We start from the raw sequence: 11,048 nt of genomic DNA on the forward strand, positions 1-11,048 counted from the left end.
TCCACACTCGCATGCTGGCTATGCCAGGTGCTCTCCTTTGGGTTCTGGCCACCTCAGCATATACCTCTCCCTTAACTTACAGGGCCTAGAGAGCCTCCGGGCCACTTCACTTCTTTTCAGCTGCCCCCACTACACTTGGTCCCTGGTATTCCTCTCCCCCAAGACTGGCTATGAAGTGGAATGCAGCCACCCCAGGGCTGTTTCTGCTCCTTGCTACTCTTGGCAACGTGGAGGCATGGAGAACACAGACCTGGGGAATCACTTCACCTCCCCTCCTAAGCCTCTATTTACTCATCTGTAAAAAAATAAATAAATAAATTGACACCCCACCCCCCCGCCCCAAAGGGTTTTACTAAGATCTCTACAGGAAGCAGCTATGGGAGTGACAGAGTTAATCCATGTGAGAAAGTTATAAATGTTCCAGAAAGTACACAAAATGCTTGCAGTCTCTATTTGCATGGACATTTAGAAAGGGTTAGAACTATATTATCATTAATTTTTTTAAAGATTTATTTATTCATGAGAGAGAGAGAGAGAGAGAGGCAGAGACACAGGCAGAGGGAGAAGCAGGCTCCATGCAGGGAGTCTGACGTGGGACTCGATCCCAGGACTCCAGGATCACACCCTGGGCCAAAGGCAGACGCTCAACCGCTGAGCCACCCAGGTGTCCCTATTATCATTAATTTTAAAGGGCAAGTTGTAAAATTAGTCAAATGTATATATGTGTGTGTGTGCACATGTGTGCATGTATCCATGTATGTTTGATTAGTTATAAAAATTAAAGAAGGAGAGTTAATAGTTAGCAATGGTTTATCTTTAGCATTTGAGATTAGGATGAATGGCTTCTCTTTTTACTTTGTGCCCTTCTGAACAGTTTAATTTTTTTTTGTTTAAAGATTTTGTTTATTTATTTATGAGAGACACACACAGAGAGAGAGAGAGGCAGAGACACAGGCAGAGGGAGAAGCAGGCTCCAGGCAGGGCTTGATCCTGGGTCTCCAGTATCACACCCTGGGCTGAAGGCAGCGCTAAACCGCTGAGCCACCCGGGCTGCCCAGTTTAATTTTTTTAATGGGTATATATTGTTATTATATGTTTAATGGAAATATATTGGAAATATATTGGTATTTTATTTTACAAATAACTACTCTAACAAATGAAACAATACAAAATTTATAAATAGTGCTAATCAGACCTTTCTCTCTCACATTCCTGCTCTTCCCCTTTTATCCCTGAAAATGTAGGTTTGTTAGCTTTCCTTTCTCACCACTGACCACCCACCCCCATCCTCAGAAAAGCAGGAAAAGTAAAAGACATAAATGAGCAAATCCCTCAGGTTCCCCAGACTCAATTATGTCCCTAAGAACAGTGTCTTATTTCAAAGTGCCCCCAGCATTGAATAGGAAATGTCAGATTAGATCAGTCCTCAATACCTGATCTGCAGGAATGAAAACCAAACTCAACCTCAGAGCCTGCCAGAGGACCAAAAGGACTTACCAGCTGCCAAGGGTAGTGAGAAAACATCTGCCTTCCAGTCCCAGTCCTGCCAATATCCAGCTGTGACCATGGATAAGGCCTTTCCCCTCTTTGAGGCTCTATCTCCCCTCCCCTATTAAATGGAGATGACAACACCAACCAGTAAGGCTGTTAATTCGATCAAATAAAGTCATGCAAGTAGAAGCATATTTTCAACTGCAAAATTCTCCACAAAGTTGCAATAGAGCAAGGGGCTTACCAGCCTTTGCCTAAAGGGAGGCCACTTTTTATTTGTGCAAAATTCATGAATAGATACAACGGGAAAAGGGGAATAAGGGAGAGTCCTTGGCGATTTCCTCTACCGTGGAAATCCAAACCATTAAGAAGAGGGTGTGTGTGTGTTTATTGTGCCAAGGAGGGTACTTTGTAAGAGAGTGGGTGTGGAGCACACCCGGCATCAGATTCCTGCCTGGAGGTGTTCTAAGTGAGTTTTGAGCTCTGGCTGGAAAATCCTATGTTCTGGCTACAGACTTCAGGTCCAGGGCACAGGAGGGAGGAGCTGGCAAGGAATCCAGCTAACTGCTTTCCTGCCTTTCTGAAGCTCCGTATTCATCAGGCTGTGGCGGGAATCAGGGGTAAACCATGCGGGGTGTGTCCAAGAGGCAACACCAAGGCAGGTGCTATGGTCTGCACCTGAGCGTGAGCCCCAGGACACCCCACTCAGCTCTGTGACACTAGGCAAGTCCCCACTCCTCCCTGGGGTTCATTTCCCTTTCTGCAAAAGAAGGGATTCAGACTAGAACAGGACCCTTTGGCTCCATAACCATAGTCATTCTGTGCCTGCCCATCAGGGAGTGGAGCTTCCAAAAACAGAGGGGTCATTGAGAGCTGGGATAGGAGCCTCTGGAATTCCAACCAGTTTTTGTCAGGGGCAGACACAGGCAGTTTTCTTCCCTCTGCTTTCAGTGTCCTGCCTTAAGTGCACTGAAAATCTGTGACCTCATTTTTCTTCCCCTCTGAGAAGGAAAGCGGAAGCTGGGAAGGTAGACAACAGGAGAGTGTGGCATAGCAAGATGGAGGGAGGCTCAGTCCTCCCTCCCTATGTAGGGCTGCTGCAGGGGGCCGGGAGAGAAGACATGTACACCAACATCAGACAAATCAAACTTTATTCAGAAAAGCAAATTAGTAATCACCACTAAACTATTAAATGAGGCACATAGGTCCCCTCTGGCTACTGGCCCCTCCCACTCTCACCCTCTCTTTTGGCCTTTGTAGAACACTAGAAAAATCCTCTCTTAGATCCACAATCAGTTCTAGATTTTTGCACTGGTAGAACCACAGTGGTCTCAAGTAGGACTGAGTCCTGGATTCTAACGAGGGAAGCCAATGAGACTGCCTCCAGTATCCAAAAATTCTGGGCCAGTAGGTCAAGTGGCCATTCCTATGGTACAGGGTCTCAGGGGAGGAGGGGATGAGTGTGGGGGCTGTTTTGCACGCCCTTCTCACATCTAGAGAAGCAGCTGAAGGCCAAGCAGGAAGGCACATCTAGAAGAGCCGATGAGCTCTGGAATGTTTCAGGCACATCTGGAGAGATAAGGTACCATGAAGGCCAAGGAGAGGTCTACTCCTGAGTAAGGTCACCTGACCACAGACAGAGTACCATGAGCTGGGGGACTAAGAAGTGATCCTCAGTTCTGAGCTGGTTCTGAGCTGAGGATGCAATTTCAATGGTGATCTGGAAAGAGAGAAAAGGGACAAAAGCTGGAGCTAAAGCCCGCTGTTCAGGGCACAGAGGTGCACGGCTCAGTTCCAGGTGTCTGGAATCTTGGGCCCAAGGCACACACCATAAAGAGACTCAGAATTTCTCATGTGTCAATGTAAAATGAATCTTTACGCATCTTGGATCTTCCACTGGATAATGTTGAAGGGAAGCTGCTGGGCAGGGGTCATCCGCGCTCCCCACTCGGCAGCCTCTCTGCTGGCCCAGGCCAGAACAGGGTCCACTGCCCAGGGAAGCGAGCCCTGGGAATCTCTGTACCTGGAAACCTGCAACAGAAGAATCAAAATCACGAGGCTTCCAAGGCCAAGGATCCCAGCAAAGACCAACCCCAGGCTCTGGCCCACACGAGCAGTGGGGTCTGAGAGAACAGGTGCCCGGGCTGGAAGAAGGTAGCAGGACTGCAGCCTACATGAGACAGTGAAGGGCCAGTGTTTTAGGATTTCTCCAAGGAGGGAAAATAACAGTAACGACAACAACCAAAATAACCACAATGCTAGTGGGTACAAAGTTTCAGTCTTGCAAGATGAAAAACGCCCTGGAGATAGATGGTAGTGACAGTTGCACAACCATGTGAACCTACTAATGCCCACCAAACTGTACACTTTAAAATGGTTGAAGGGTCGATTTTATGCTGTGTATATTTTATTTCAATTTTTTTTAAAGTAGCCACATTAACAGTGTCTAATGTGTACTGACCCCCTACTCTATGCAGTGCAGTCCTGTTCTCAAGAGGCCAAATTGCCAGAGTCCAGATCCTAGCTCTACCAGGCACACCGTCTGGGAGAGTCTGGACGAGGTACTTAACCTCCTAGGGAAGATGAGAATAATAACAGAACTCTCTTCAATTGGGTTGAAAGAAAGAAACAAATAGGTCTGAGCTTCAAACAGTGCCAGGCACACACAGCCCAGATAAATGCTTTCTTGCTCCACACTATGTAGCTCCCAGATCTTCACAACTACAACAGAAAAGCCTCAACCTGTCTACCCAAGCTTTAAAAACACACTCACAAAAACATTCTGGCCTCCCCTATTCTAATTTCTAATCCAGACAGGGCTGAGCTTTTTCAAAGAGCAAGCCTCTGAATGATGTAGCAAAAAGGCTGAGTTGGTACAACTCTTTGGGAGTTGCGATCACTCCTCCAACTTGCTTCCTGAATAACAACCTGTTAGCTTTTAGAGAAGAGAGCTCTGTGTTTTTTATTCAAAGGCCTATGACCCCTCCAGAAAGTCAAGAAGCACCTTACCTTACAGAGACTGGGCCAGCTGTTCACCCCAACTCGGAGTGTTCTTCTGTCTTTGGCGAATGAGACCCACTCCTGCCAGTTGCTCACAGTCAATGCCAGCATCTCATACAGATAATGTTCCTCTTGAGTAGGTAACCACTTGGATAACCTTGACTTCATTTTTCAAACAATGTAGAGCAATGTTCTGATCTACCGACTCCCAGGTCTCTCCGAGGCCTGGCAGGGATGGCTATCTTCTGCCCCACTGAGGCAAGCCCTCCCTCTGCTAGAGAAATTCTCTAGGAAAGAGGAGCACCCCAGATCTTCAATCATACCACAGCCAATGGGTTGGATCCCTTAGGAAAGAATGACAGCCAAGCCAGCACAGGGGTGCTCGGAAGTCTTAGGTGGCAAAAGGTAACTGGTCCAGGTCCAGAGGCAGTTAACACTGTAAACCAAATCACTTGAGCTTCTTTTACAGCAGGACTTCTCAGAGCCTTTGATATGCTAATGAGCATCGTGAATCTCCGAGAAGGCGAGATAGCACCTTGACAAACCCATTTGGCACCGACACCCTCTTTTAGAGGGTAGCTCCTGAGCCAGGATTCCTGGGAACACCCACTGCGTTAATGTAAACAGTGCTGGACTGGGAGTCTGGAAACGGGGGGGTTCTAATGGGAATCCAGAAACGGAGTTCTAACCTTATTTTGGCTTTGCCAAGAGCAAGGGGTGAGGCTCACCTTGACATTCCTTCAGGGTTCTGTGGGACCCCTAATGCAAAAAGATACTGAGAGGTGGGGGTGATGGCGCAGAAACCCGTGAGAAGAAGGCTGGGAGGGTGAGGCCCGTGAAACTAGTGTGCGTCTGAGCCTGGCCTCCAAGAACCCCGAGGACAAAGGCGCAGCAGGCAGAGGCGAGAGGAGACTCCAAACGTGCCAAGGCGCAGCCCGCGGGCCTTCCCAATGCATCCTCACCTTTGCAGATGGGCGCCCCCCAACCTCCGAGCCCGGGTGCGAGGGTGCCCGCACAATCCCCAGCTAAAACGAAACTCCTGGCTCATCCGGAGACCGGTGGAGGCTGTCGTCGGCTCCGCCCGCGGCTGCGAGCCTGCCCCCCGCAGCACTCGAGGCTGGAAGAGGGGCCCGGGGACGGGGCTGCTCTTCCGACCGCGGGGCGGGAGGGAGGGGCCGTGGCGCGGCCCGAAGGCTGGTTCCAGCTGGGAGCCTCCCCCGGATCTACGCGGCGCCTGTCCACGTCTCGCTCTCTGCACGGAAGGGGGTGAGCACGCGCGAGGTTTCGCCTCGAACCGCCAGGCTGAGCGCGGGGGCCCGCTCCCCGGATGCGGCCCTGCGCGGGCCCCTGCCGACGGCGCGGGCGGGAGCGGCGGGCGGGGCGCAGGGCCGCCGGGGGGCGCTCGCGCGCGGGGCGCGGGGCGGCGGCGGCGGCGGCGGCGGCCGGGAGGACGCGGGCGCCGGCCTGGGGGGGTCGCCGCCCCGCGGCGCGGCGGCTCAAGCCACCTCCTGCTCGCCCTGGTAGCGGCGGCAGCAGCCGTAGAGCGCCGACAGCAGGTAGAGGCCGAGGCAGAGGCCGCCGCAGACCGCGGCCGCCAGGAAGGCGTGGTAGGCGCAGGCCATCTGGTAATCCTTGAGGTTGCAGTAGCTGTGGCTCCGCGTCTGGGCGATCATGATGCCCGTCGCGGCGCCGTAGAGCGCGGCCGCCAGGAGGTCGTGCGCCGCGTTGACCACGAGCCAGCGCGAGCCCAGCACCGGCACCAGCTCGTGCTTGCCCAGCAGCGTGAGGAAGTAGAGGCCCAGGGTCAGCAGCCAGAAGAGCACGGACACGAAGAGCGCGAAGTGCACGGGGCCCTGGTACCTGCTCGTGGCGATGGTGATCCAGAAGGCGGCGCCGGCCAGCAGCTGCAGCAGCCGCAGCACGCCCAGCGGGCCGCGCAGGAAGGCCCGGTGCAGGCGCACCGCCCCGCGGACCGCGCGCGCCTGGGGCGGCGGCTGGCGCGGGGGCGGCGGGAGCATGGCCCCGGGGCGCGGCGGCGGCGGCGGCGGCGGCGGGGGGGGGGGGAGGCCCGAGCAGCGGAGCGGCGGCGCCCGGCTGGCGGCGGTGGCCTGGCCGACGTGCCCGCTGCGCCCGCGGCGGCCTGCGCGCGGCCCTGCGAGCCCTCCTCGCGCTTCCTCTGCCCTTCTCCCCACCCTTCCTCCGCTCTCTCCTCCCTCCAGCCCTCCTCTCTCCCCGAGTCCCCGCCAGCCCTACCCGCCCTCCGCCTTCCCACCCCGTCTCCACCCCCGCGCGCTCCTCCCGGCTTCCTGCCATCTCCTTGTGGGCCTCGCTCACCGCCCGGCCCCCTCTCCGGCCGGCGCCAGGCTCCCGGCTCGGATTCCTTCCTCCCCGGGGCGCGGCTGGGGGCACTCTCGCCCCCGGCCCACCGCGGGCCTTCCGCTCGGCCGCCCCGGCCAAGTTTGGCGCATCTGGGGCCACCCTGCCCGCCCTGCCTGTCTCCGGCTCCCGGCCAGCCTCGGAGGGGAGAGCTGTCTTCCGAAGCCTTCTCTCAGCCTCCGGCTGGGCCCCTTGCCTTCTCTTCTCTCCTGCCCTAGGGCCCACCCGGGCCTCCTGGCCTTTTCCTGGCTCTGGCGGAGGACAGCGCTGGTCTGAAGCTGACATCCATTCCCACCTGGACATCTGGGATATGCTACCCGTGTCCACCCTCACATTTATCCCGCCGTCCAGAGCTGGGCTCTCAAGGGACCATCACCTACCAGAGACCCCACTGTCCCTCCCACATACCCCAAAGCCAAGCGTCCGTCCTCACTTTTGCAACATCCTTAATTGCCCAGATTAAAAATGTGCTACCCAACATGGCCAGGACACCAGGCCTGGGGTAAGAGACAGTAAAGCCTGCGTGCTTAACTACTAGGCATCGTGGCCTCTAATGGAACCTAATGATGCTTTACACTGTCATTTACACTTATGTCCATTTAAGCCTCAAAACGACCTCAGAAATACAATTATTTTCCTCCTTTTACTGAAGAGGAGACATGAAGTCTAGAGGGGTTAACATCATGAAGCTGGTGTCTCTTTTCTCCCCATCCCATTCAAACTTCATGCACTGTGACATCTTTCTAAAACACAGACCTGGTGTTGCGTTGCTTTCTCCACTGACCACAGGATAGAGTTCTATCTCTTCTATGGGCATATTTCACAAACTGGCTCCAACTGACTTTCACTTTCCTGGTTTTCTACTTCCTTTCCTTACCCATGTTCCCACCCAGTGTGCCAACCCCACCAAACCTCTTAGGTTCCCCCAAATAAGCTCAGAATGCCCTTCATTCCCAGACCTCAGTTGGCTGGCAAGCCCCTGTTTATCCTTCAATGCCTAGTTGAAATGCTTCTCCCTTTGGTCCAGCCTCCCAGGCTGTTGAATGCTGGCTCTTTAGGCCCTCTCTTGGAGCACGCAGTAGTTCTGCAATACTCCTGGGTCTGGTACATTACAACTCTTGGTTGTCACCTCTATCTTTGCCTGGCACATAGGAGACCCAATAAATGTCAGTGGGGTGGATGACCCAGTGGCGGTGGGAGCAGTGATGAAACAGGGGGCCTTCTTACCCGGGGATCATGCATGCTCCAGTCCCCTAGCTGACCCTACCTGCAGAACTAGTCCCTCATCTCGTGGTCATCTGATGTGTCCATTGGCCTGCTGGCCTGGCTGAGCAGGTCTCTCTTCCAGCAGCCTGGCACCCCTCATGGGAAAAAGTGGTTTCTCAGGGGAATAATGCCTCTCACTGCCAAAACAGCCTCACCTACAGGGACCTGAGAGAGCTCTGAACACTTATTTTAAGTGAATAAAAGGTGATGTATAACATCCATATCTACATAAGATAGCATGGTCTAGAGGCTTAGGGTGCAAACCATGGAGGCAGACTCCCTGGCGATGCATCATCACTTCACCACTCCCTCGTGCTGGGACCTGGTGTGTGTGTGCGTGCTTGCACTTAACCGTACTGTGCCTCAGATTCCTCATCTGTGAAATCCTTACATTCAGCAAATGGATATTAAACACCTGTTAGGCACTGGGCACCATTTCAGGGTTTAGGGATACATAATACTCATGTCATCATTATTAACTGAATGCTTACTATGCTCTAGGCACTCGTTGTTCTTTTTTAAGTAAGCTCTATACCTAATGTGAGGCTTGGACTCACTGACCTCAAGATCAAGAGTCACACGCTCTAACGACTGAGCCAGCCAGGCACCCCTATATTCTAGGCAATAGGCTCAGAGGGTTAAGGAAGGTGACCATGTTCACAGAATTGATGGATGACAGTTTAAACAGGAGCCCAGGTGTGGCCGACTCCAGGTTCACATTCAAAGAGCTTATATATACTTTCCCATGACTTATTCTCAGCTACTCTTACAAGGACCCAGAAAGGTTACATAACTTGCCCAGGGAAACAGAACTAGCTAAGCGTCAGTGTGGAGACTCAAACGTAGGTCTTCTGATCCCAATTCTGGGGCCTTTCAGCATCCCTGGTGAGACAACCTCAGGGTGCCAATCTTGAGAAGGGCTGGAGCTAGGCAGGCACCTGGAGGCTGAATCTGGGTGCTGGGCTGGAGGCTGGTTATGCTACACAAACACCTCTGTGAGCAGGGGATCTAACCAAATAAACACTTGGGAGAGTTCTGTCGTCTAAAAAAAGGCATCTGGAGACTTAAGGGTGGAGCGCCACCTGGTGGACACAAACCTCCGGCCTCACAGCTAAGTCCAGCTCCTTACAAGGAAGACAATGGGGTGGCTTTGGAGAGATATTTTTAGCCTCTGGAATCCTGAAAACATTCTGAGGGGCAGTCCCAGGAGACTCTGCAAAAGCATAAGCATGCAAGAAAATCTTGATTCCTCCCACACAACAAATACGGCCTAAGCACCTGTGGGATGCAAATAATCTGGTGTAGAAGGTAGGAATTAAGAAGCAGGGCTCCTGCCCTCACAGTGTTGCACTCTTCTGACCGGAGGGACAGCTGTGGACGTGAAATGGGGAGATGGATACAAGGAAATCCGAAAGGGAGAGTATGTGTGATAAGAGGGCTGGGAAAGCTTTCAGAATGACGTGTCTCTGGAGGGTGGCTAGAATTGTGAAAAGCAGAGGTGGGGGCTGGGCATTGTTGGGCAAGGCAGTCTACCATGGGGCCTGAGCGGTCCTGGCTCTCGTCACCAAGTGTGCTCAGAATGCAAAACCACGGTCGCCCATTTGCTTTCCAACCATTTCTTACTGTTGTGCTCTGCAGCCAGCAACTTTGTGGGATGAGGGAACATCTCCCAGGCTGAGAGCAGGCTTGCTTGTTGCTTAACTATAAAAGTGGTGGTGGTAGGAGGGGACGGGGTGGGTTCTCGAAGCGCAGTGCTCACCGTAGCTGTGACGTAAAGCTCCTGCATGGGTAATATCCACCTGGGCCCCTCAGTGGTGCCCCTGTGAAACTAGGAAACAAGGGAAAGAGACATAAAGATGATGCTCACACTGCTTGCTGTGCCAAGAATGGTAGATCCTTTGGGTCTGACTCAGAAAACCGGGTCTTCTGCAAGCATTTATGAAACAACAGCAGGCTAGCTTGTTAGCTTGAAAGTGGGGGTAAATCCCAGCCCCTGACAGGTGCTATAGGCAGAGGGAATAAGAAGTAGTGATGTTTGCCAGTCCCAAATCAATCTAAGTCCCAAATCGATGACTTTCACTATGCCCAGAAGGGAAGGTGGCTTGTAACAAGGAGTGACCACCCGGAGATCCCATAAACAGCTCTGGATGTTTGGTCAGTTCTGTCTTCAATCTCTGGGCTACCGTAAATGTACTGCATATATAGATTCAGCTCACATTGGTTTAATACCTATTATGTGCCAGGCCCTGAGCTGGCACTTGACATAAATTAGCTAACAGCAGAGGCAAACTCACAGTGAGGAAGGAGATGGGTGTTGGGACCTGCAGAATCTTGCCTTGAATCTTATAAATTACTAAATAAACATTTTTTCAACACCCTACTATATGTATACCTGGCATTATGCTATAATCCTACACCTGAGTTGGAAGAGGCCTTAAAGATCATGTGCTCCAGGCTTCTCATTTTCTAGAGGGATAACTAAGGCCTGGGGAAGATAAGTGGCTTGCCCTAGGTCACACAGCTGGCTGATGATGTGAGTGCCAAGTTTAGAACTTAGGTCTCTGGCAGCCCCGGTGGCCCAGCGGTTTAGCGCTGCCTTCAGCCCAGGGTGTGATCCTGGAGACCCAGGATCGAGTCCCACGTCGGGCTCCCTGCATGGAGCCTGTTTTTTTCTCTCTGTCTCTCTGTTTCTCATAAATAAATAAAATCCTTAAAAAAAAAAAAAAAAAAGGACTTTGGCCTCCTGATTCACAATCCAGTGTTCACTCAGGGCAGGGGGCTCTGTACATGAACTCTCATTTGTTGGCCAAGTGGCTCACACCTCCAGACCTGTTCCCAGGGCTGTGGGAACAGGGACCTCTAGAATGGTGGGTGGGGTCCCCTCTGGGTTGGAATTGGGTAGAAATCTGGTGGCT

The 11,048-nt window shown here is 52.6% G+C and overlaps 1 protein-coding gene across 2 annotated transcripts; it reads right to left on the bottom strand.

The window, feature by feature from the left end:
* Positions 1-2,625: 2,625 nt before the first annotated feature.
* Positions 2,626-6,661, bottom strand: MARVELD1 (MARVEL domain containing 1). Of its 2 annotated transcripts, XM_041746138.1 has the most exons (3): positions 4,501-6,661; positions 3,321-3,522; positions 2,626-3,211 (listed from the first exon to the last, which is right to left on the bottom strand). In XM_041746138.1, exon 1 carries the CDS (start codon positions 6,507-6,509, stop codon positions 5,988-5,990), a length of 522 nt encoding a protein of 173 aa, XP_041602072.1. In that variant the 5' UTR covers positions 6,510-6,661; the 3' UTR covers positions 2,626-3,211; positions 3,321-3,522; positions 4,501-5,987. The 2 variants fall into 2 exon arrangements, with proteins under 2 accessions (XP_041602072.1, XP_041602071.1); XM_041746137.1 differs by having other exon boundaries at positions 2,626-3,522.
* Between the last annotated feature and the right edge of the window lie 4,387 nt (positions 6,662-11,048).

The sequence above is a fragment of the Vulpes lagopus genome, chromosome 2 (genome assembly GCF_018345385.1).
Source record: "Vulpes lagopus strain Blue_001 chromosome 2, ASM1834538v1, whole genome shotgun sequence".
NCBI lineage: Eukaryota > Metazoa > Chordata > Mammalia > Carnivora > Canidae > Vulpes > Vulpes lagopus.

Bases quoted from the DNA above. Each gene is read 5' to 3' on its own strand.
- MARVELD1 (XM_041746138.1), bottom strand. From the start codon at position 6,509: ATGCTCCCGCCGCCCCCGCGCCAGCCGCCGCCCCAGGCGCGCGCGGTC.